Raw genomic sequence first — 26,850 nt, 5'->3', positions numbered from 1 at the left:
ACAAAATCCAAAATGTTCCAAAACCTGTAACTTTTGGAGCACCAGCATAACACTCAAAGGAAATTTCAGATTTTCAGTGCTCAACTGTTAAGTATAATGCAAATATTCCAAAATCTGAAACTCTTCTGGTTCTAAGCAGTTCTGATAAAGAATACTCAACTTGTTCAATATATTTCTAAAATAAGTCTGATTTAAAATGAAACATCCCACTTTGACAAGTGCTGTTATACATTTAAGAATCTACTTATCAACTAAGTTACCAACTATTGCTTTAGTAAATGGAAGCATATATTTATACAAAAGGTACTCTTAACTAATTTTAGTTACTACAAAGCCATTCCATTAACAAACCAAGGACAGTAAAAGGCATTTAATCTGAAGCCAATCCAAATTTTCTACAGTCTACAAGTATTACCATTAAGAAGACAAAATTTAGTTATGCTACATCATGTAATAACCTTCAAGCAAGAAATTAAATGAAGGTTCGAATTGTGACAACCATTACAACCTTTAAAAATAAAACAAATCAAAAATAAGTCTCAAACGAATAAGCAATCTAATTTTTGCCCTGTCAACTACTCTGAAAAATATAATTACTTATACATAATCTAAAACTATTTACATAACTTTAGCATAATTGCCCCCCACCTAGTTAATGTTTAATTGCTCCACTGATTTTACTTCCTTTCAATCAGACTTCTGGTGCCCACATGCCATGCTTTGTAAGATGACAATAAAGTGTGCCTATCAAACCACATCAAATCGGACTGCAATGTGTCTCCCTGAGTAAATCACTATTCAAACACTCCTAAGACTGGATTAAAGAAGAGGGCAAAAGACTTTATTATCCTTTATGAAAATATCTTCAATTAAAAGAAAGATTCAATTATTTCAAAATAGACCACTAACCTAAATGAAAACAAAAGAGATTAAAAGACTAGTAAATTTTAAACAGATATGAGCCAAATGAAACTTGGAAAAAAGAGGTTCCTGGCAGTGTTAACTTCTTATCATGAAACAAAGTAGCACAATATGTAATAAGGAATTTGGTCTCTGCTCAACGAGAGGAGGAAGACTGGAGACTGAACTCAACCACCTGATTGGTAATTCAATCATGCCTATGTAATGAAACTCCAATAAAATCTGTGGACATAGATGCTCCGGTGAGCTTCCCTAGTTGGTGGCACTCCATGTATGTTGCCATACATTGACACTGGGAGGATAACACATCTCCCTGAAGACAGTGGAAAGGAAGCTTCACATTTGGAACCCTTTCCAACGCCGCCTTATGTGTCTTCCTTTGGCTGGCTCTAATTTGTTTCTTTTTGCTGTAATAAAACCGTAACCATGAGTACAGCACTTTCAGTAGGGTTGTGAGTCTTTCTAGTAAACTACCAAACATTACAAGCAGCCTTGGGAACCTCTTAATTTATAGACAGCTGGTCTAAAGCGATCGTCCCAAACTTAACAGCTAGTATCTGAAGTAAGGATAATCTTATAAGGGACTGTTTAATCAGACTTTGCAGTATAGCACACACATTGTACCGAAAAAGCATATTGAATGGTACAATGTCCAATCAAGCATGGTGAACTGAACCCTGTATTCACTTATAATCCCTCGCAAACACCTACTGACAGACACTCTAAAAAAGTATCAGGTTTTGGGGACCAATGATACTGTGAAAAACTCCTGGCTGAACTTAAGGAAAACTAGTGTAAAGTATATAATAAGGGCTTAGAGGCCAGGCCTCTCCTTATCCCAGGCAGCCAGATAACTGTCACTTTCCCAATCCACCCTCAAAAGACCAAAGATTTTGTCTCTGGAGAAAAGGAACCTAAACAGCTCAAAACTCAATGAGTCTGACAGCAGAAGACAACCGTAAGGAGATTAAGTGAAAATCTGCACATTGAAAAGGAGACTTGCCCCTGCCCATATTCAGAACACCAGCTTAGGCATTAAGGCTGAGTATAAAAGATTCTTCTTTGGGAACACTTAAAAGTGAAGCCCAGTAAGATATAAAACAGCTTCTCTCCATCAATTCTACCCTGCTGCCAATACCGAACCTTACGCACACACTTATTCCAAATAGCTTTTAATGCCTCATTTGACAAACATTTGCTCACCAGCAATGATAGAGGGGTGAAAAAAAAATACCAAGAACTAGAAGAGACGAGACAATAAGAGCAAGAATAAAAAAGACTGCTATTAACCTCACTGCCAGGACATTTTAGCTATGAAAGAACAGAATGCTATTTTTTTTTTTTTTTTTTGAGACGGAGTCTCGCTCTGTCTCCCAGGCTGGAGTGCAGTGGCGCGATCTCAGCTCACTGCAAGCTCCGCCTCCCGGGTTCAGGCCATTCTCCTGCCTCAGCCTCCTGAGTAGCTGGGACTATAGGCGCCTGCAACGACGCCCAGCTAATTTTTTGTATTTTTAGTAGAGACAGGGTTTCACCATGTTATTTTTCCTTTTTTTTTGGAACGGAGTTTTGCTCTTGTTGCCCAGGCTGGAGTGCAGTGGTGCAATCTCGGCTCACTGCCACTTCCACCTCCCCAGTTCAAGTGATTCTCCTGCCTCAGTCTCCTGAGTAGCTGGGATCACAGGTGCCCACCACGATGCTTGGCTAATTTCTTGTAGTTTTTGTAGAGATGGGGTTTCACCATGTTGGCCAGGCTGATCTTGAACTCCTGACCTCAGGTGATCTAGCCGCCTTGGCCTCCCAAAGTGCTGGGATTACAGTAAGTTCTATTTAATTTTCTAAAACCATCTGAATTTATTATTTTGACTAAAACATAAATATTGCCACCACAGTAACTAGAGACCACTCAATGGTAGCATAGTTAATCTGACATGAGAATAAATAAAATTTTGGTGATTATAAAAATAAATTATCCAAATAGGCCCAATATAACCAATAAGGTCCTTAAAAGGGGAAGAGGAAAGGAAAAGAATAATGTAGGAACACTCACTGGACACTGGTGGTTCTGAAGATGGTAGGGGGACATAAGCGAAAGAATGTGGGCAGCCTCTACAAGAAGTTAGAAAAGAAAAAAAAAATTCTCCTCTAGAGCCTCCAGAAAGGAATGCAGTCCTGCTAACATCTTGATTTTAGTCCACTGAGGCCTACTTCAGACTTCTGACCTCCATAACCGTAACACAATAAATTTGTGTTGTTTTAAGATATTAATTTGTGATAATTGGTTCAGCAGCAATAAGAAGCTACACAGTCTAGAATAAGGATAGTTTTTATTCAGTATTATTAAAGAAAAGTCATGCCTTGCCAAGTTGGATGACAATACTCCAATCCTCTTATTTGGTATTGGATACTGGTGTTGGAATGTCATTGTCTCAAAACAATATTTACATATATTAGTTACCTGTGGCTGCTGTAACAAATTGCCACAAACTGGATGGTTTAAAACAGAAATTTATTCTCTCACAAGTTCTAGAGGCCCAAAGTCCAAAATTACGTTGTTGGCAAGATGGCATGCCTGCTGCAGACTCTAAGGAAGGATCTACTGCTTGCCTCCTCCACCTTTTGGTGACTCATAGCATGCTTTGGAAACACTCTAATCTCTGCCCCCTTCTGAATATCACCTTCTCTCTCCTCTATGTTTCTCTTCCTCTTCAGTTTCAAATTTCTTTCTGCCTCTTATCTACAAGGACCCTTGTGATTTGATTTAGGCACCATCCAGGCAATCCAGGATCCTCTCCCCTTCCCTCCTTAACTCTTTAGACTCTCCTTCAGAGTCTCCCCTCTGAAAATCCTTAACTCAATCATATGTAAGTTAACAGTCACAGGTTCCAGTGATTAGGATGTGGACATATTGTATGGAGGCCACCATTCAACTCTCTACAGCTTATATCCATCAATATATTTATTTAGTCAACAAACATTTACAAAGGGCTGGGTATGGCATGGTGGCACATGCCTATAATTCCAGCACTATGGGAGGTCGAGGTGGGAGGACTGCTTGAGCCTGGGAGTTTAAGGCTGCAAGGAGCTATGACTGCACCACTGCACTCCAGCCTGGATGACAGCGAGATCTTTTCTCAAAAAAAATAAAAAATAAAGAAATGCAAAACCATAATGTTAAGTAATGTTTTACATTTTAGCAGCTCTCTTAGTCTACTGAAAAGCATGTATTTTAATTTTCTTATTGTTGTCAAGTGGAAAAGCACAGGATTAATGTTAGGCCCTTTGTACCCAGCTCTGAAATGGGTAAACACTGAAGACACAGGAAAAATCTCTGTCTCGAAGGAGTTCATAATCAAGTAATAAAGACAGATGACAGCCAAGCAGAGAGAGCTTTAAAAGGAACACATGTAAGGAATGCCTAACCCAAACCAGAAAAAGAAGAGTCCCTTTTGGCCCCCACTTCCAGGAACACTATCAAAACTCTGAGGTCCTTGCATCAACAAAAGCAGCCATAAAGTGCTACTATCACTTAATATCACACTTAACCTGTTAACAATATGCTAACACAAATATTGATTCTAGTTAATTAACTAGTGACCTACCATTTTGGAAGAGAGCTAATATATAAGTGAAAGAACTTCTCAAGAAAAAAAGTAATAAAAAATATAAAGGAAGAAGAAAAGCAGAAGAAAACTTAAATTGCAGCAGAAAAAAATATTGAGGGATGAGGATGGGGAAAGTAGAGCAAATACATTCAATGTTCTTTACCAGGGGCAGTAATATACCATGACTAAGAGTTTCTTATATTCTTTAATCCAGATTTCCTATTTTGACTTATGACCAATGTTTTCCTGCACCAGAAATAATATTCTAAAAAAGATCTTAACATCAGTTACAGAACGTTTAAAAAATAAAATAAAATAAACCCACCAACCTCTTTATTGGATGTAGAAAACAATCTAAGCATAAAGTGGCAGTCATGCCATTATATCCCATGACATCTCTTTATAAAAGCTGCCAATCTCAGAAAGCTAAGATTTACTAATCATCCAAAAAAAACTTCACTTAACACTAAATACAGGAGCTAAAAAAATATATATATATAGCTCTAAATGAAAAATCTAGGTTTTCCCCTCAATTTTCCTGTCAATTCTCTTTCTCTATTTCTTGCCTATCATTGGCCATACATGATAGGTCTCCACACCTTGTCATCTTTTAAAAAATATTCTTTGTCACTTATGTCCCATTAAGACTTTCTATACGTAAATTCCTTAAGCTCAAAGTAGAAGCAGCAGTGGCTCCCAGTGGCCAATTCATGATAGGTATTTTTCCTATCACAGCTCTTGTATTTTCATATATAGTTTCTACAATTACAAAACCTCACAGAAGTTACTATATTAGAAAAAAAAATAAGTTAACAAAAAGATATTTATTAACATTAATCTTGTGCTTTTCTACTTGACAACAGTAGGAAAATTAAAATGTATGCTTTTCAGTCAACTAAGAGAGCCGCTAAAATGTAAAACATTACTTAACATTATGTGTTTTTACATTTTTTTTTCTTTGAGGTCTCACTGTCACCTAGGCTGACGTGCAGTGGTGCAATTACAGCTGCCTGCAGCCTTAAACTCCCCGCCTCAAGCAGTCTTCCCACCTTGACCTCCCATAGCGCTGGAATTATAGGCATGTGCCATCATGCCACACCCAGCCCTGTTTTTGGATTTTCAATGTCCCTGGGGTCACTTACTGACTCAATTATTTTATTTCTTTGAAACAAGGTCTCACTCTGTCACCCAGGTTGGAATGCAGTGGTGTGATCACTGTTCGCTACAGCCTTGACTTTCCAGGCTCAAGTGATCCTCCTAACCCCAGCCTCCGAGGTAGCTCGGACTAGAGGTGTGTGCCACCATGCCAGGCTAATTTTTTAATTTTTTTTGTAGAGACAGGCATCTCACTCTGTTGCCCAGGCTGGTCTCAAAACTCCTGGACTCAAGTGATCCACCTGCCTCGGGATTACAGGCGTGAGCCAGTGGCACCTGGCATGACTCAAATAACTGAATAGTCACTATTTCTGTGTGTGACAAAGCATCATCATCCACCTATTTGTTACAGTTTGATCAGCTTAAGGCTGTTCAGAACTCATTTTCCTACACATTCAACCTCAGTTATGTGGCTGAAAAGATTAGGGTGACATTCTAGATGTTTGATCATGACATACACAGTAGATAGACTTCTAAAAAGGCCTCCAAGGCGGAGCTTGCAGTGAGCCGAGATTGCGCCACTGCACTCCAGCCTGGGCGACAGAGCGAGACTCCGTCTCAAAAAAAAAAAAAAAAAAAAAAAAAAAAGAAAAGGCCTCCAAGATTTATTGTTTTTTGGAGACAAAGTCTCACTCTGTCACCCAGGCTAGAGTGCAGTGGCTCGATCTCAGCTCACTCCAACCTCTGCCTCCCAGGTTCAAATGATCCTCCTACCTCAGCCTCCCAAGTAGCTGAGATTACAAGCGTGCACCACCATACCTGGCTAATTTTTATATTTTTACTAGAGACAGGGTTTCCCCATGTTGGCCAGCCTGGTCTCAAACTCCTGGCCTCAAGTGATCTGCCCTCCTCGGCCTCCTAAACTGCTGGGATTACTGGCATGAGCCACTGCGCCCAGCCTAAAGAAGCCTCCAAGATTTCTGTCCCCTGGTTTGACTGATTGGTAATCCAATCAACCAATCCAGGTACTGCTGTGAAGGAACTTTGCAGATGCACTTAGGGTTACTACTCAGCTGACTTTAGAATAAGGAACTATCTCAGATTATCCTCATGGGCCTGACATAATCAAATGAGCTCTAATCACCAGGAGAAGGCAGAAAAGTAAAGTTAGAGAGATATGAAGCATAACAAAAGACTTGATCTGCCATTGCTATATCTGAAGATGGAAGATGGAGAGCCATGAGCCAAGGAGTGAGGGCAGCCTCTAGAAGTTACGATCTTAAGGTAACAGCCAGCAAGGAGAGGGACCTCATTCATTCCCATAACCACACAGAACTAAATTCTGCCAACAACTTGAAGGAGCTTGGAAGCAGATTCATACCCAAGGCCTCCAGAGAGAAACACAGCCCTGTTGACACCTGAGCTCTAAGCAACAGCCCAGATATCTGACCTCTAGAAACTAGAAGATAATACATGTATTGTTTTAAACCACTAAGTTTGTGGTAATTTGTTACGGCAACTACAGAAAACTAGTACAGATTTTGGTACAAGTCAGGTGCTGCTGTTAACACACAACTAAAAATGTGGAAATGGCTTTAGAAATCAGGCAGTGGGTAGAGGCTGGAAGAATTCTGAGCATCATGATAGAAAACGACTAAGTTTCGGCCGGGCGCGGTGGCTCATGCTTGTAATCCCAGCAATTTGGGAGGCCGAGGCGGGCGGATCATGAGGTCAGGAGATCGAGACCACGGTGAAACCCCGTCTCTACTCAAAATACAAAAAAATTAGCCGGGCGTGGTGGCGGGCGCCTGTAGTCCCAGCTACTCAGAGAGGCTGAGGCAGGAGAATGGCGTGAACCTGGGAGGCGGAGCTTGCAGTGAGCTGAGATTGCGCCACTGCACTCCAGCCTGGGCGACAGAGCGAGACTCCATCTCAAAAAAAAAAAAAAAAAAAAAAAGAAAAGAAAATGACTAAGTTTCCTCGAAGAACATTTTACTAGAAATGTAGACTTTAAAGACACGGCCAATGAGTGCTCACAGACTACCTCAAGAAATTCAGACTTGGAGGATTCAAAGGATCCAATTTGTATTGGGTGTTCCTTTTGTTATCCATTCTGACAATACCTGCCTTAACCAGAGTGTTTAAGACATTTTACATAATTGTTAATTTGGTTAGTTTTTTTGGTGTTTTTTTTTTAATTTTTATTTACTTTTTTTTTAGAGATAGGGTCTTGTTCTGTCACCCAAGCTGGAGTGCAGTGACAAAATCAGCTCACTGCAACCTCGAATTCCTGGGCTCAAGCAATCCTCCTGCCTCAGCCTTCCGAGTAGCTGGAACTACAGGTACATGCCTGATTTGCTTAGTTTAAAATCTACTGTCTTGCTATTGTTTCTTATGTTCCATCTTTCCCTGTTATTGTATTCTTTTCCTTCTTGCCTGCCTTCTTTTTCTATCACTATCATCTCTCACCTAGATTGCTACAAGTAGCCTCCTAACTTGTCTCCTTGCTTCTAATTTTTACTCCCAAACTAGTTGAACCCAGAAACAGTCTCACCCTTAATGTCTTCCACCTTTTCTGGGTAAAGACCAATTGTGACAATAACCTACAGGGCCCTGTAATACTTCTGCCCCCATTACCTCTCCTCTCTGACCTCATTTTCTATTCTCCCCCTCACTTACTCCATTTCAGTCACTGTCCCCTTATTCTTCTTTGAACACCCCAGACACACTGTTCCCTCCTTCTAGAATACTACTCCCTACCTCCCTCACTTACAGACTTTTGAGTAAAGTTTACTTGTCCCCTAACTATCAGTGGTAGGTGGAATATGCTGGGTAGGTCCCCAAATGATGTCCATGACCTAATCCCTGGAACCTGTGAATGTTACATTACATGGCAAAGGGAATTAAGGTTGCAGGTGGAATTAAGGCTGCTAATCAACTGACCTTAAAATACAAAGATTATCCTAGATTATCTAGAAGGGCCCAATGTATTCACAAGGGTCTTTAAAAGAGAGAGGGAGATGTGACTACAGAAGAATGGTCAGAGAGTTACGAAGTTGCTGACTGTGAAGATGGAGGAAGGGAACCACAAGCCAAAAAAAGTAAGTAGCCTCTAGAAATGGAAAAGGCAAGAAAATAGATTATTGCCGGCCGGGCGCGGTGGCTCAAGCCTGTAATCCCAGCACTTTGGGAGGCCGAGGCGGGCAGATCACAAGGTCAGGAATTCGAGACCAGCCTGGCCAAGATTGTGAAACACCATCTCTACCAAAAATACAAAAAAAAAAAAAAAAAAAAAAAATTAGCCACGCGCAGTGGTAAGCACCTGTAATCCCAGCTACTCGGGAGGCTGAGGTAGAAGAATCACTTGAACCCAGCAGGCGGAGGTTGCAGTGAGCCAAGATGGTGCCACTGCACTCCAACCTGGGCGACAGAGCAAGACTCCATCTCAAAAAAAAAAGAAAAATAGATTTTTGTCTAGAACCTCCACAAATGAACACAGCCCCGCCAATGTGTAGATTTTAGCCCACCAAGACCCATTTCAAACTTCTGACCTGCAGAAATGACAGATAATGAATTTGTATTGTTTAAGCCACTTTTATGTTTGTGGTAGTTATGGCAGCAACAGAAAACTAATACATTACCCTATTTAAAACACTAAGTCTCCACCCCCTTCCCCCCTTTGCTGCTTAATTTTTTCCTCCACAAAATGCAATGCCTTCTAACAAACTTTATAATTTACTTGCTTTGTTTATAAATGTAAATTCTGCAAATAAATGTATGTTCCATAAAGGCAGGGAATATCTATTTTGTTTACTATTTCCCAGAGTACATAGTTAGGTGCTCAAATATTTGCTGAATAAACATTTGATGGGATTATACACATATGACTACATATGAAGAACTCTGCTAAGGATAATGATGATTATTAAAAAGCCATTAATCTTAAAGAAAAACTAGGTATATAATTAGTGGTTGCTTCTATTCAATGGCATTTAGATTTATAACTATGCATTAACATCTCTCAAAACACCTTTATTATTCAGTGTCTTAACTACTCCTTTTCATCCCAATTGCAATGGCTTTTTTATTGACAAGTTTTAATAACTAAGGAGACACTTCAAACATCTATTAAGTACACAAATTCTTAAAAAGACATTCTGAATATTCACCCCATCATACCTTTAGGGTGATTTGATTCAGAAAATAATCAATATACAAAGTATTTCCTTCCTGAAAGAAGTTATAGAGATTTTGGAAAATCTCCAAGTTTGAAATTTAAAATAAAGAATTTGGGCAGTTACCAAAAAACACCTTACATTAAATTCATTTGAAGAATAGAGAAGTATTTGGTGTCAGAGTTGTTTACTCCATGATCACACCACTGCACTCCAGCATGGGTAGCAGAGCCAGACCCTGTCTTTTAAAAAAAAAAAAAAAGAAAGAATCACTTACCTGTTCCAGGAGTAGATGTAACTCCAACAAGAGGACTCTGCATTACTGAAATGTTTGGCTACACAAAAACAGAAGAAAGTGTTATGGTAAAAATGCAAACATAAATACAGTAAGTGTTAAAAAGGCTTCATTCAATGGATAATTGAATTTTTATCATGTGCTGGAGATGCCTCTAATTAGCTCAAAGTACAAAGGCACTCTTTTTTGCCCGTAAGTTAAACAGTATTAACCTAAAATTTACTAGATCCCTTAGTATTTGTTTAATATAAGAAAAGTCATATTATGTTAAAAAAAAAAAAAAAAAAAGACTATCTTCTGTAAAACGTGACATGGTAACTATTTGTTTTTAGTTTCTAATGTACAATATTTGAAATAACAGAGATAATGGTAATTTTTTAAATGACCAAGTTCATACAGAAAAACAGAAGGGTGACAAAATTTGATTTTCAACAGATACTTAGAAACCATGAAATACTATAGATTCAAATCAGTCTAAACAATAAAAGACAGCATATCTCTACCACTACCAGTAGAAAGTTCCAAATTATCCATTTTAGTTCCTTTAAATATAAGAAAATTAAGGATTAAAATAGTTAAAAATCCTTCTAAAACAAAGACAATATCCAATCAATAAATGAGAACAGAATCTCTCTAGAACTCAATAAAGATTTTTTAAAACAGATTCTAATTAAACTAAGGAAATCTCAAATAGCTTCATTTAGCAACCAGAACTAAATGCTGAGAGAACATTGGGAGAGATATAAAATTTATTCTTCAATTATTAATGCCAACTCTTTCATGATTAGAAAAAGGTTGAGCAAATTCCAGGGGGCATAACTAATTTGGGCTCTAATCTAGCAATAATATTCTTACCAACTTTCAAATCAAAAACATTCTCTATAAATTATGACCCATGAGTCTTTCAAACATTTTGAATACAGCAATATCTGTAAGCCTTTGTCTGTATCATCAGAGAAGTAATGAAAACTTGAACAAATTTAGAAGCCAGTGGTTCTTGTAACAAACAATTTTTTAATTTTTTAATTTTTATTAGTTTATTTTTGAGACAGGGTCTCACTCTGTCACCCAGGCTGAGTGCAGTAACACGATCACATCCCACTGTAGCCTGAGCTTCCCAGGCTCAAGCAATCGTCTCACCTCAGCCTTCTGAGTAGTTGGGACTGTAGTACACACCACCACATCTAGCCAATTTTTTTTTTTTTTTTTGTATTTTCAGTAGAGACAGAGTTTTGCCATGTAGCCCAAGCTGATCTCAAATTCATGGGTTCAAGCAATCTGCCCAAAGCCCAGCACAGTGGCTCACACCTGTAATCCCGGCACTTTTGGAGGCCAAGGAAGGTGGATTACTTGAGCTCAGGAGTTCAAGACCAGCCTGGGCAACAGAACAAATCCCGTCTCTACAAAAAATACAAAAGTTAGCCAGGCATGGTGGTGCACGTCTGTAGTCCCTGCTACTAGGGAGAAGAGGTGGGAGGATCACTTGAGCCCAGGATGTTGATGCTACAGTGGGGCATGAGCATTTCACTGCACTCTAGTCTGGGTGATAGAGCAAGACTGTCTCAAAAAATAATAATAATAAATAAAAATACATAAAAATCAAGCAATCCGCCCACCTCGGCCTCCCAAAGTGCTGGGATTACAGGCGTGCACCAACACGCCCAGCCTTCATACCAAACTAATCATAAGCTTTGCTTATCAACCTTTAGAAAACCATCCCAGACCAGGGTATCTATCCATTAGGAACAACAAATGCCATACGTGTAATTTTACCATTTCTAGTAGGCACATTTTAAAAGTACAAACAGGTGAAATTTAGTAATAGTTTATTTAGCCAAACACATCCAAAACATTATCATTTCAATATGAAATCAACATAAAAAAATAAGATACCTTACATTCTTTCCAAGTCTCCAAACTCTGGTGTGTATTTTATACTTAAAGTATATCTCAATAAAGACTGGCTATATCTCTAGTATCAACCGCCACACTTAGCTAGTGGCTCCTGTTGGACAGGAAGGCGGGTCTAGCAGTGTTGGGAAGAAACAGTAATCTGTTTGCCACAGTGAATGAATTTTGCTTTACTTGACAAGTAAGCCTAGTATGCCAGCCACATCAAGCCTATCAACAGCACGAATCCACTGAAAAATGCTTTCTAATATTCTTGAACTCTCAACTTCACTAAATACAATTCAGAGAAAGGCATAAAACATATATCTAAAGCAAACAGCAGACATATCTTTATATAAAGAACTTATCAACTTAACTGATAAACTTTGTTTATACGTCCTACTAAGCACAATAATTATAGGAAACAACACTTTTGTCTATGAAGCTACTAAATTTTCTACTTAAAGTCAGCCAGGCACAGTGGCTCACATTTATAATCTAGTGCTTTGAGAGGTCAAGGTGCGAGGATCACCTGAATCCGGCAAGACCTCATCTCTACAAAAAAAAAAAAAAATACAATTAGCCAGGCATAGCAGCACATGCCTATATCCCAATAGGACAGTTGAGGCAGGAGGATTGGTTAAACCCAGGAGTTCAAGGCTGCAGAGTTATGACTGTGCCACTGCACTCTAGCCTGGGCAACTGAGCAGGACCCTGTTGGGGACCCTAAAAAAAGAAGAAAATAAAGACAAGTCCATTCTACTTCTCAGCTGACTAGTGCCCTAGATCTAGATGAAACTCTAAATTTTCATTTGTTCTTTCACATAATTTTTAAATATTAAATATTAAACTTCTTAAACAATCAGAATGATTTAAACCATAATCACATTCTACATGTGTATTAAGCAGGTTGGAGGTATGGGCAGGTGGATAAGGCATACCTATAAAAACCTGAGAATTACCTATGAGAGAAAATCTAGAGTTGTACACTGTTAAGTACAGTTCATCATCAACACAATTTAAGTAGATTCTATGATGTGTTTAATGCTTATTCTGTGCAACATAGTTACATTAAAACAGACTTCAGGGAAACATTTCAAAGTATTCACTCTCACTGAACAGCCACATAAAACCATGATGTTGTTCACTGTGGATCAAAAGGGTATTTATATTACCTGTCTTCTTGAAGTTAAAGGTGTTGATCCAAGTCCTGGGCTAGAAATGTCATCATATATACTTCTAACTGGTGGAGCGCCACTTTTATCTTTATGAGCTGGTACAACTGGTTGTGGTGGTGACCCACCTACAGTGTACAAAAAAAAAAAAAAAAAGGATTCTTCTATCTTTTTGGTAAGATTTTTAAAATTTATATTTTTGAAATACTGACTTAAAATCTTGTCTCCTAGTTCTTTTCAAACTTTAATAGGCTGAACAGTCACCGGGGGACCTTGTTAAAATTCAGACTCTGATTCAGAAGGTGTAGGGTGAAGCCTGAGATTATACAGTTCTAATAAGCTCCCAGGTGATGCCGATGCTGCTGATCCACAGACTGCACTTCGAATAAAAGGATTCAGAGTAAGCAGTTAATGAAAATCTTAGTTTTCAGAAAACACATGTAACTTTTGCTCACTCTACAAAACGCTTAACATTTAAATACAAAACTTGATCCCATTTCTCACTTGAAAGTAGGTACTAAACAGCTCCAATCTGTAGATTCCTGAATAAATATAATTCCCTAATGTAGAGTTTGACTATCTAGATTAAGTAGATCCCATTCATGTTTCTCACAGTAGAAATATATTTAAGTACATAATAAAGACGCAGTAAAAGGACCAAGTTCTGTGACATAAAAATGTCTTTATTGATCAGAGAACATGCAATGTCAAATAGTGATGCAGCCCAGGCCATCGGTAAGACTAAGGTCTGAGCCTGGACTGTACAGCTTCAGCTATTTAGAGCACAGTCTATGGAATAAGACTAACCTGAGGTTTATAGTGCTCGCTCACTTACTAGCAAGTGAGCTTCAGCAAATTACTTATTGCATTTAGCCTCAGTTTTCTCTTTTTAAAGATGGGGATACTATTACCTACCCTTTAAGATTAACAAAATAATGATTAGCATAATGCCAGGCTCATAAGCAATCAATATATGTTGGCTACCATAATAAAATAACACATTTGAAATTTAATGTTTAATGTTAAAAGAATTACTTCAAATATAATTTATAATTCTCCCTGATAAATCCTAAATAATAAACCATTTTAAAGCAAAAATACTTTAAAGGGCAATTAAGGTAAAAAGAGTTTTCACTTGAACAACTACTAAAGGCTATTAGCTCACAATTAGAATTCAACACTTCTGTATCTAATTCTCACTACTCAGTTAAAACTTTGAAGTCATTTTTAAAATATTTCTTTGCTAAAGGAGTTCTGTAATAAATACAGGCTGCATTTACAATACTTTGCCCTGACAATCACAAATTCTGTGTATAAAACCTCCCGCCAGTTTCCTTAAACACGCTATATGTGAGAATCTCAATTCACTAAGACTCAAGGCAGAATTCGTATCTACATCTTCAAGTTACACTTCTTTTGACCGATTATTTCCTATTCTTGTATCTTAAAATGAATTACTTTAAATGAATTCAGTTGAAGCTAAATGATGGTATTTCATCAACTCTGTGAGGCACTCTTCCCCCTACCACACTCTGACATCTCCAAAATAGAAATTTTACAAAAAAATGGCATCTTAGCATTGTGTCATATTTAGGGTTATCTTTCCTAGTGGTACTTAAAAGCCAATTCAAAGGCATCTTAGAATGAATAAAACATAGAATACATTTTAGTGGCTCTAGGAATTATAGCTTATACTACTTACACCTCTATTCCAAGAGCCTTAAAATAAAAGCTTGGCTTTATAATAGACACATTGCTTAATTTTTTCTAATTAATGACTGTATTGATGAGGGTGAATGCTGCACCATTACACTTTTTAAAATTCTAGCACTAGCTTGTCCCACCCATGGCTTGAACACCACATGAAGCCCAGGATGGCTTTGAATGTGGCCCAACACAAATTGGTAAACTTTCTTAAAACATTTTAAGATTTTTTTTGCATTTTTTTTCTTTTTTTTTTTTTAGCTCATCAGCTATTATTAGAGTTACTGTATTTTATGTGTGGCCCAAGTCAATTCTTCTTCCAATGTGGTCCAGGGAAGCCAAAAAATTGGACATCCCTGTATCTAGCATGTCTATAAAATTATTTTAAGCAATTCACCTACCTGCAAGTAAAGGTGATCTCATTTCCATTACTCCTACTGAAGGGCCACTAATTGATCGAGGTTGTGGAGTCACCGGAGCTGGCAAATCCCCCATTAAAAATCCAGGTAAGAACTGGGCATTAACTCCTGGCTTTGGAGATGTGGGTGAACCCAGCATCATTGGTTCAGATCCTACATGAATCAAAAAATAAATTAAGGACTTTTCTGTTACAGTATCTGACAAAAACATGCAAGAATCTAACATAATTTTGAAAATTTAATCAAAACTTTTAGATATAATAGAACCATAGTTGAATTTATTATTTTAAAAGCCACAAAAAATATTTCTAGAAAAATGTAAAGTTATCTTGTATTCACTTTTTTTTTTTCTTTTTTTGAGTCGGAGTCTCGCTCTGTCACCAGGCTGGAGTGCAGAGGCGCAATCTCAGCTCACTGCAATCTTCACCTCCAAGGCTCAAGCGATCCCCCCTCCTCAGCCTCTCAGTAGCTAAGTCTACAGGCCTGCACCACGCCCAGCTAATTTTTGTATTTTTTTTTTGTAGAAATGGGGTTTCACCATGCTGCCCAGGCTGCTCTGGAGCTCCTGAGCTCAGGTGATCCACCAGCCTTGGCCTCCCAAAGTGCTGAGATTAAAGGCGTGAAGCCACTACACCTGGCATCACAATATTAATCTGTGACAGCTATTTTTGTTTACATTATTTCAGGGGTTTAAAAATCACACTAATAAGTTCTTTCCATTTCCGAATCAGTTTGGACTACGTAACAACCGAAAACAAGGACAGGCTGCACTACTCATATATACAAAGTCTTAGCATATCAAACACAATGGCTTTAGCTTGCTAAATTGTTTCTTTTTCTTCCCCATAAAAAGTTCATCATTATTGTGATAAAACTGTAACCATGCATGTATTAGAGTACTTACAAAATAACAGTGATAACTAGCACCCTAACTCAGAAACACGTTGAAAAGAGTTGAAAACTTATTTTTGTATCTTTTTTCTTAATCGTTAGTTTAAGTCAAGAATAATCACAGCTGGGCATGGTGACGGCACGCCTGCAATCCTAGCACTTTGGAAGGCCAAGGCAGGAGGATCACTTGAGCTCAGGAGTTCAAGACCAGCCTGGGCAACACACTGAGATCTCATCTTTTTTATTAAAAAAAAAAAAAAAAAAAAATTAAGGAATCGCCATTAACTATCCCCCTAATATAAAGCCAACTTAAGAGAACTGAAACCTCACAACTGATACAAAATTAATCCTCACAATCTATAGAGTAGATATTATTTCCCTTATGAAGATGAGTGAGCTATATAATTCTAATTTCAGAGCAAAATAGCAGAATAAGAAAAACAATGGGCTATGGAGTCAAAGATGTGGGTTCAAGTTCTTTCAGCAAAAGGGAATAACCATAGCTAGCATCCACTAACACAGCTTTTGTTAGAATTACAGCAAGTATAGCTTGACCTGGTACCTGATATACAGTTAGGTGCTCAATAAATATGAATTATTATTTTCTACAAATATTTTATAATAGCAAAAACTGAGTAAAGTATAAATGTAGAATTTGCAATCTCTGCTTATGAAAATAATTTTCAACTAGGTGACAAGCCTGAGTGTGACTCACTGCACTCAGAAGGGTCAAATGTTTGCTATGTTATTTGTATGTTTTTTTATTATCTATTACTTAACTTCTAGACAGTCTTAAAAATCTGTTTCTTAATATCCAAAAGCTGCCAACTATTTAGTCTTCCTCTTATTTCCCATTATACTAGGCCTAGACATTAACAAGGGTATAAAAGATGAAAAAAAATTCAATAAATGGATAAAGCAAATGCTAAAACAAGGTGTGAAAAACTCTAATTACATTGCATTTATTTTATAAAGTGCTAGTTACCATGTTACATGGCACTATAGAAATATTTCGTAAGAAGATCCACTAAAATCAAACCAAAAGTCTAAACAAAAGCATATTCTTAACAGATATTCAGAATACCATATTAAATGCAAAGTTTTTGGTAACATCCACTATTCACTCCCCCTCCCTAAAAGAAAAAAAAATTATAGCAAAATAAAGTAAGAATTGGCTTAAGAAAAGTTCTGATATATCTGGATACATACAGACACAGTAGAAGGCTCAAGCCTGTAATCCCAGGATTTTGGGAGGCCGAGGCGGAAGGATCGCTCGAGCTCAGTTCGAGACCAGTCTGGACAAAATGGCGAAATCTTGTCTCTACCAAAAATACAAAAAGTAGCTGGGCATGGCGGTACACGCCTGTGGTCTCAGCCCCTGGGAGGCTGAGGTGGGAGGATTGCTTGAGCCCGGAGGTGGGAGGATTGCTTGAGCCCGGAGGTGGAGGATGCAGTGAGCTGAGATTGCACAACTGCACTCCAGCCCGGGTGACACGGCGACACCCTGTGTCAAAAAAGAGGGAGGGAGAGAGGGAAGAAGGAAGGAAAAGAAAAAAGAAAGCACCAGACAGGAAGGAGGGCACAATGGGCTCTTAATCAGGACTGTCACTAACCACCCCTCAGGCTAAATTTCACCTAAAGCAAACTTAAGGAAAAGATGCTGCATGTCCTCAATTACATTTAATATTCTGTGCTCCTAAAAGATACGTACTTAGCAAGCACAGTTTGTTGAAGTCAACCCTTAGTTTTACTACACCAGTGGGCACCTGGAATATCTGCAAAATGTGGACCTGAACATTAATACTGGCTAATGTCAGATTTCTGGCAAGGCAATATACAGGGATTGGTTTACTCACATTTGTAACCCCAATAAATATGCACTCCAAAATGTTTTTGTTGAATAGAAAAATTTGGAACTGGAAATGAAGAGTTTTCTGATCTCTAAAATATATTAAAAATAAATACCAAGACGACATCTGTATATAAATTTTAATGCAGAGTATCTGCATTATTGACATTATGCATTTAGTTTTTTTATGACTAAAGCAGTTCAAGTTACTCTGTTCTCAAAAGGAACTTATTTTACACCAAACATGGCAAGCGTTACATACCCTTCAAATCTAAAGACTCTTTCTACACCATATATATCACATTTGCTCTTTTCCAAGCTCAGAAAGTTATAACCTAACTTTTCAGGTAAGTCTCTATGACAGCAAGATGGTTTATTTTCTGTTCTAAAATTTTCGACGATTCTCACAAGTCGCAAAACTCAGCAGGAAAAAAAGGAATCCGCGTGCTGTTAAGTGGTAGATTTTTTTCAAAGACGACATATTTCAACGAGGCTCCGCAATGAATAATGGGAATGAATCTTTAAAAAACTTCAGATCGTGACTTATTAGAGAAAAATACCTCCTACAATACTTGAGTCACTTTCCCCAATTAAAGGCGGGAAATATCGTGCGAACTCCTAGCTTGCTATTAGGGACAATATCTCAATGATTACCAACCACATGGTTGATTAAATGTTGCACGATTCAAGCTTCCATTAATAACAAGATTCCTTTGGCAAAGCCCGGGAGAGGAGTCAAAACAGGAACTAGAAGCACAGGTGATCAAGAAGCAGTGGACTGCACCCACACACTTCAGGGCACCGCCCACCCACGTGTACCGCGGTCAGTTCCTCTCAGGGATACTTCCGGGGACCGGGGAATCCAGCAACCAGCATCGCGTCTCGGGTATCAGAAGGAAGTTAAGGTATGGGCCAGTCTAACGTGGCTGGCGTGTGGGGGCACAAACACAGCTCAGTCACCGCCAGACGGCCTTTTCTTCACCCTCCCAGGGCCCACAGCTTCCCGGCGCCACCTTTGTAGCAGTATGGAGGCGATGTGTCGAGTAGGGGACCGACTAGGAACTTGGGGGCACCCAAGGGTTCCCCCTCCGCGACTGAAACCAGCAGACGAGAGCCTGACGACTGCCTTTCAGTCTTGCCCGCCTCCAGGCCCAGAGTATGAATGGCAATGCCAGCAAGGAAAAGCAATATTTCACTCACCTAACGCGGGCCCCTGAGGTTCCACGGCAAAGGCTGCCATTGCGTCGGCAACTACACTTAAAACCAGGACCTTCCCAATTTTCAAAAATGGCGGAAACGCTCCCCACGGGTAAGGGCGTGCTACCTTATGGGGTTGCGTAACTTCCGGACCTGCGCTATGCTTAAGTTGTGGGCGCCGGAGCCGTTTTGGAATAGGGCAAAGTCTTTGCGCTGAGAATTTCCGCGAAAAGGGATTTTCCACCGAGAAGGTGGCGAACCAGCGTGTGGTTCTATGAATGCTTTTCATCCGGGAATGCTTCCTGATTTGTTGGTACTTAAGTTACATAGAAGCACAGATTATTTTACTCACGGTTTCATAATTAGCGTGAGTTGACCCAGTGCTCTATCATCGGTAAGCTTTTCTGAGTAACACCTGGAAAAGTCAGCTTGATGAAAACAGTTAGTGCCTCTTTGCAGTGTCGATTTCTGGACTTAGTACATGACGCTTTTTTCTCAAAGCATGTTTTCTACTATCCGTATGCCATTTCTTTTAAATTTTGTGTTATGTAGACAATTTTACATTAAAGCATAACTCATAGGCTGTTTTGTTGCATATTAAAACATACAAAAATATAGCTAACGAACGCATAAAGTACACATGTAAATAATGGAGGATAATTATACGCACCCACGAACCCTCCACACCGCGGAATCTTGCGTGCTCCTGCATGTGCCGTCCCTGCCGTCCACCTCCCCTCACTTTGCTGCTTTTCTTTAGGGCGTAGTCATACGTAAATCACATACACATATTCTGCATATGTGTGTATAAAAATATATGATTTAGTTTTGCTTAATTACTAACTTTATAAAATAATGTGCTACATATGTATAACTGGGGACGTTCTCTGTTCCATACCATGAGGATTATTTCCAAAATATCCACCCATGCTCAGCTATTTCTTCTAGGACTTCCTAAAATCTCAAATGGAGGAAGAATTTTGTCTTTGGAATGAGGCAGTAACAATTCCAGAATTAAATGGTAGGTTCGCAGAAATCAAATTTTAAAACCACTCACAGATCGAATTGACTTTTTGAAAATGGGTGTGTGAATTGAATTGTGTCCCCCAAAAATTTATGTTCAAGTCCTAACCCTCATACTTATGAATATGACCTTATTTGGAAATCGGGTCTTTGCAGATGTAGTAAAGTTCAGATAAAGTCATATTGGAGTACCACAAGCTCGGTTAACTAAACCAGCACAAATGTATCTCTTGTAGTTCTGGAGGCCAAAAATCCAAAATGAGTATTGTGGGGCTAAAATCAAGGTACCAAAAGGACTAGCCTCTTCTAATAGAGGCTCCAGGAGAGAATCTATTACCTTGCTTTTTCAAGCTTCTAGAAGCCACTTATATTTCTTAGCTTGTGCCACCTTCCTGCTTTTTCAAAGCCAATGATGTAGCATCTTTGGTCTGTCTGACACTGCTTTGTTCAGCTTCTGCCATCACATAGCCTTGTGATGACATTTAGGACTCACCCAGGTAATCCAGGATAATCTATTTCAATATCCAGTAGAGGTGATTAAGTTAATAATCACATCTTCAAAATACCTTTTGCCATATAAGGTATCATTCACAGATTCTAAAGCTTAGTGTATGGATATCTTTGGGTAGTAGTCAGCCCACAACACAGAGCAATCCACTTTTTAGAATTAAGCTACCAAGAAAGGTATATCAATGAAGAAATTTCTACATTGTGGTGGCTCACACCTGCAATCCCAGCACCTTGGGAGGCTGAGCCCAGGAGTTTGAGACATAGTGAGACCCCACTTCTCTACAAAATAAAAAAGAAATTTCTATACAAATTATGATCTAGCCAAACAAAAGAACACTATACACCAGCTAAAATGAATTAGATGGATTTGATATGAGTGTAAATATTAACCTAGAAAGACCTCTGTGATAGATATAATTAAAAGTAATTTGAAAACATGCATGCATATATGGCACCATTTCTATTGAATAACAGGTTTATTTAGGAACAGATGCAGAGAAAGATAGAGAAAAGAGTGATGCTTCTTTAAATAAAGGAAGATGTTGAAAAAGATTCGCACCAGCTGGGTGCAGTGGCTCACCCCTGTAATCCCAGCAATTTGGGAGGCCGAGGCGGGCGGATCACGAGGTCAGGAGTTCCAGATCAGCCTGGCCAACATGGTGAAACCCCATCTCTACTAAAAATACAAAAATTATCCGGGCATGGTGGCACGTGCCTGTAATCCCAGCTACTTGGGAGGCTGAGACAGGAGAATCGCTTGAACCCAGGAGGCGGAGGTTGCAGTGAGCCAAGACCGTGCCACTGCACTCCCGCCTGGCGACAGAGCGAGACTCCATCTCAAAAAAAAGAAAGAAAAGAAAAAGAAAAAGATGTGCACAAACTATTAACAGTAGAGATAAAGTAGAAAGGGGTTTGTAAATTGGAGGATTTAAGAATGGCCTTTACACATAGTATACATATGTAACAAACCTGCACGTTGTGCACATGTACCCTAGAACTTAAAGTAAATAATAATAATTAAAAAATGGCCTTTAACTTATTTTATACAATTTTTGTGGTTGATGACAGGTGTTATTGCTATTTTATTTATTTTTTTTTTTTTTGAGATGTAGTCTCGCTCTGTCGCCAGGCTGGAGTGCAATGGCGAGATCTCAGCTCACTGCAACCTCCACTGATTCCCCTGCCTCAGCCTCCTGAGTAGCTGGGACTGCAGACGCGTGCTACCACACTCGACTAATTTTTTTTTTTTTTTTAATTTTAGTAGAGACAGGGTTTTACCATGTTGGCCAGGATGGTCTCGATCTCCTGACCTCATGATCCACCCGCCTCAGCCTCCCAAAGAGCTGGGATTATAGGCATGAGCCACCGTGCCTGGCCCTATTTTCTTTATTTTTTAAATTAAAAACTTTTTTCCATTAAGACATTTATTTTCCTTTCTTTACCTGCATTTCAATCTTTTACCCTTTCAACGGGCTCTTTCCTTACCAAGCTATAAAGAAGCCCAGTATTGAAACCCTCCCTAGGCCTTGCTCCTCCACCTACCTACCATGTGCTAATTTCTCTCTCATTTTTTCACAATCTCAAGTGTCTATAGATTTTAGTAAATTATCTGTTTCCCTATCTTTACTATTTTTATTTTTAATTAATTACAGATTGGCTCCTGTGTAATGCTCTTCTGAAATAAAACTACTGACCCCAACTATTTTTTTTTCTAATTGCCAAATTAGACCTGCCTCCTTGACATCTGCAGTATCCAACAGCTTTGACAATCTTTTCCTAAGTACAAGTGTTTTCTTTATTTTTGGTGATGCTACACTTCCTGTTTCTCATTAACTTCCTACTCCTTTTCTGGTTTTTCAATAATTGATCCCATTTTTTTTCTAACCTGCAAATATTATTATTGTTCAAGCCTTTGCTTTCTCCTTTCTTTTTCAACTCTTAGTGGTCTCCCTTGGAATCCTTATCATTGTCACCCTGTGCAAATAATTTTTAATAATCTATACCCAACATCTCTAAAGCCAAATGTCACTTTTCCAGATGCTTGCTGGACAACCTACCCGTACATCAAACCTCAAAAGCAAGCTCATCTTTTGTCTCTTTTTCTTTTCATCTCTTAGAAACTCAAAATTGAATTCATAGTGTGTTAGCAGAATTTAGAGTCAGACGGACCTCAATGCAGAGTCCAACTCTCTCACTAAAACCTATATAACTTGGATTTGTATTTGATTTCTAGATTTTGTTTGTAAAATAGAAACAATACCTACTTTGAAAAATGGTTATTCTTAGAACAGTGTCTGCTCCACTTTGCTTTTTCTGACATTCACCTTCTCTACCATCAAACATTCAGATATTCTTTCTGCCTCTTCAATTCCTATGCAATTGTAGTCAACTCCTTACATCTCCCTGCCTTCAGTTTCTCCCACCAAGCCTAACACACCAGTAGCCAAAACTTTCTTTTTTGAGACGGAGTCTCACTCTGTCATCCAGGCTGGAGTGCAGTGGAGCAATCTCAGGTTACTGCAACATCTGCCTCCCGTGTTCAAGAAATTCTCCTGCCTCAGGCTCCCGAGTAGCTGGGATTACAGGCGCACACTGCCACACCTGGCTACTTTTTTTATTTTTAGTAGAGACAGGGTTTTGCCATGTTGGCCAGGCTGATCTCGAACTCCTGACCTCAAATGATCTGTCAGCTTTGGCCTCCCAAAGTGTTGGGATTACAGGCATGAGCCATCGCACCTGGCCCAAAGCTTTCTTCTTCATACACATTACCCAGCTGTCTGAAAACACTGAGTTCCTGTTTTCTACAGAAGCCTCCTTTTCTTCAGCCTCCACAAGACTCAGGTGTGCAGCAGAGGTCATTTAGTAATATCCTTCATTATACTATATACATTGTCACCTGGACAGCAAAGAAGGAAAAAAATCAGAATATCTCATGGTGGGAGGGTAGAAGCATCTCTTTAAGAGACTTCCATAGGAACCCCTAAAGGCAATACACATTGTTACCCTACTTTCACCTTGGGGTAACTGAGAACCTTGGCTTCAAAAATAAAATCCCAGGGTGAGGTGGCATGTACCTTTTAGTCCCAGCTACTCAGGAGGCTGAGGCGGGAGGATCACTTGAGCCCAGGAGTTCCATGCTGCCATGAGCCATGATCCTGTTACTGAACTCCAGCCTAGGCCACAGAGCTGGACCCTGTTCCCTGCCCACCCCTCTCCAAAAAGAAAAATTTCCTTCACCTCCACATCCTAACCTTTTGCTCCAATCAATTCTCTCATTATTCCCTGTTGAAAACCCTCATTCTCTTGTGAACAGCTCTTCACATTGTATTTCTTGCTCACATCAACCCTCTGCCTAGCATCCCTTAGCTTTTCACCCCAATTTGCAAAGTCTTGTGTTTCTTTCAAGTAGCAGCTCCAGCCTCTTTCTGTCATGAAACCTTCCCCAGCCATGCCAACTCTGAATCATCTTATCTCTTCACCTCAATTTGCTGTAAGATACTTGTTTTGTAAGTTTCCTTTTCAGCCCCACTAGATGAGTTTTCTTGAGGCCAGGGACCATAACTTTTCCTATTTTGTATTTCCATTATTTTTCAATTAAATGTATGTTGAAAAATAAATGGTTACAGTAGGTAGCTATTCAGGCATAAACAGAGCAAGAGAGGGTGCCCCCTACCCCAGCCAGGAATGTCAGGCGATTGTTAAACTGTCTCTCTAAAATAATTGGTTGCAGCCAGTGCCAGGAAAAGGCAGTTTCCCAGTAGATAGAAACACCTAAAACTGGTGATCAGCAGCTTCCCAATAAGATCTAAGGAGTTGGGAGAGTGGGCTCAAGCATGCATATTAAGAGGCAAAATGGAGGAGTTTAACTGGTATCTGACCTCCTAAGGACATTCAGCTGGTAAGGGAAGAACACCTCTAGTGAGCATGCGTACAACTCCAGTAAACACACTGCGCATGCTTACCTCCGAAGTGCTAACAGGCCTCCCACTCCAAGGGAAGAATCAAGGGAAAAGGGATGCAAGATGCCCGAAGTATGCCAACATGTAAAACCCTACGTCCAAGGTCAAATGGGGCACTTGTCTTCCAAGATGCCCGCTTGGCCCTCTTCCAAGTGTACTTTACTTTCTTTTCATTCCTCCTCTAAAGTTTTTCAATAAACCTTCACTCCTGCTCTAAAACTTGCCTTGGTCTCTTCTGCCTTATGCCCCTTAGTCGGATTCTCTCCTTAGGACACAAGAATTGTTGTTGCAGGCCCGTATGGATTTGCCGCTGATAACATATTTTGGTGCTGTGTAACTTGGATTCCCACCACTGATAACAAAATGATTAAACATTAATTACAAGCTGTAAATAAACATTAAACAAATGATAATTATCTGACATAACTTATTTAATGCAATTTTGCATGTTTGCCAATTTTAAAAATCATAACTGCATATTATATTAAGTGCTTATTATAAAGACCTGTTTTTAGTTCTAATTACCTGTTTTTGTGTAAAATGAGATCTTCAAAATGTGGATTATCTTGAATGAGAAACATTTGTACTTTTCTTATTTCTTGTTAAACTGCAATTTTAGAAATATTGCATGTTCACTATATTCCTCTGTACATGAATATTATCTTGATTACAATACTTGTTTCTCTACCTTCTATTCTGAACGCACTAAATAAACTGTCAAATGGAACCTGTTTCCTATTTCTGTTCTGAATTGCTTCCTCCCAGGACATCAGATTTCATCAAAGTGCTATTTTTGCAGACCGTTGATTATCAAACTTAGGTGGGGAGCCCTTTCTTCAACAAAGGATGGTGCAGATGCTTAATAAATACAACTGCCCAGTTGGGAGGGGAGGAACAGAAAGAGTACAAGGGTTCTTGCCCCCTAAACTGCCAACTATCGCAGCTCCAGGTGACTCTTGAAACACTTGGTTTGAAGTACCTAGGGCTACAGAGAGCTCAACCTGAAAATTAGCTCTGGGCTATATTTCAACTTTCTTCTAAACTCAAATTTTGAAAAAGTCAGAAATATGTAAAATCTCACATTTTAAAAATTTTTCAACAAGTTTAATATATCCACACCAAACTGCTTGTATATCTATCATATATACTGAATATTCATCAACCTATTTATAAGTGTCTAACAATATGGAGTGTTTGTATATAAATACAAAATCAACTTGTTACTCTTAAAAGCCCACTGTCAATCTATTCTATAAAGCAAAAACAAATAATTTTTTAAAATTGAAGTGAAGAAAAAAGATTTCCACCTTTAGTAAGACTTTAGAAAAAAGATGGAGTTTGTCATCTTCAGAAAGAGAGCAAGGGGAGAGAGCATCCTATCACTTATGCTCTCACCGTCTCAGCCTTCAGCACCTGGTGTATGTAGCATGGGCTACCCTTCACTTAGTGATGTCACATAAAGCACACAGAGGAACCGTGACTTCCTGGGTACCAAGGACAAGTGATCTCCAAAGACCCTTTGTGATGTTTACGACATAGAGATCTGGCTGGGCGTGGTGACTCATGCCTGTGATCCCAGCACTTTGGGAGGCTGAAGCAGGAGGATTGCTTGAGCTCAGGAGTTTAACATCAGCCTAGGCCACACGGTGAGACCTCGTCTTTAAAAAAATCATCTTTAAAAAAATCGGACATCATCTTTAAAAAAATACAAATTTGGCCGGGCACAGTGGCTCATGCCTGTAATCCCAGAAGTTTGGGAGGCCAAAGTGGGTGGATCACTTGAGGTCAGGAGTTCAAGACCAGCCCGGCCAACATGTTGAAACCCCGTTTCTACTAAAAAAGTACAAAAATTAGCTGGGTGTGGTGGCGGGTGCCTGTAATGCCAGCTACTCAGGGGGCTGAGGCAAGAGAATCACTTGAACCCAGCAGGTGGAGGTTGCAGTAAGCCAAGATCACACAATTGCACTCCAGCCTGGGCAATTAGAGTGAAACTCTGTCTCAAAAAAAAAAAAAAATACAAATTTGCTCTTTGTTATTTGCATTATCTGACCTCTGTAAACAATCATGACCAAGCTATGTCTTTATAAATTTAAAAATAAAATATTACATGTGAAAATGCATGAAGTTTTTCTGATCATTTTATTA

The 26,850-nt window shown here is 39.0% G+C and overlaps 1 protein-coding gene across 8 annotated transcripts in view; it reads right to left on the bottom strand.

Annotated features, from left to right (window-relative positions):
• NUP35 (nucleoporin 35) overlaps positions 1-20,004 on the bottom strand; it is an 89,755-nt gene extending 69,751 nt beyond the window's left edge. For 4 of the 8 annotated variants that reach the window (XR_010122382.1, XR_010122381.1, XR_008659596.2 and 1 more), the window contains exons 1-4: positions 19,217-19,329; positions 15,259-15,429; positions 13,154-13,281; positions 10,071-10,128 (exon numbers count right to left, since the gene is read on the bottom strand). Coding sequence is in view for 2 of the 8 variants with exons in the window: in XM_055289940.2 (XP_055145915.1) it covers positions 10,071-10,128; positions 13,154-13,281; positions 15,259-15,429; positions 19,217-19,256 (397 nt within the window). In the remaining 6 variants the exon portion in view is untranslated. Of the gene's footprint in view, positions 1-10,070; positions 10,129-13,153; positions 13,282-15,258; positions 15,430-19,216; positions 19,351-19,883 lie in introns of those variants that run through there. The other 4 variants (XR_010122384.1, XR_010122385.1, XM_055289941.2 and 1 more) reach the window with 4 other exon arrangements.
• Positions 20,005-26,850: the final 6,846 nt, after the last annotated feature.

This window comes from Symphalangus syndactylus, chromosome 8, assembly GCF_028878055.3.
Source record: "Symphalangus syndactylus isolate Jambi chromosome 8, NHGRI_mSymSyn1-v2.1_pri, whole genome shotgun sequence".
Classification (NCBI taxonomy): Eukaryota; Metazoa; Chordata; class Mammalia; order Primates; family Hylobatidae; genus Symphalangus; species Symphalangus syndactylus.
The sequence above is the reverse complement of the archived record's forward strand: the minus strand, read 5'-3'. Positions and strand labels throughout refer to the sequence as shown.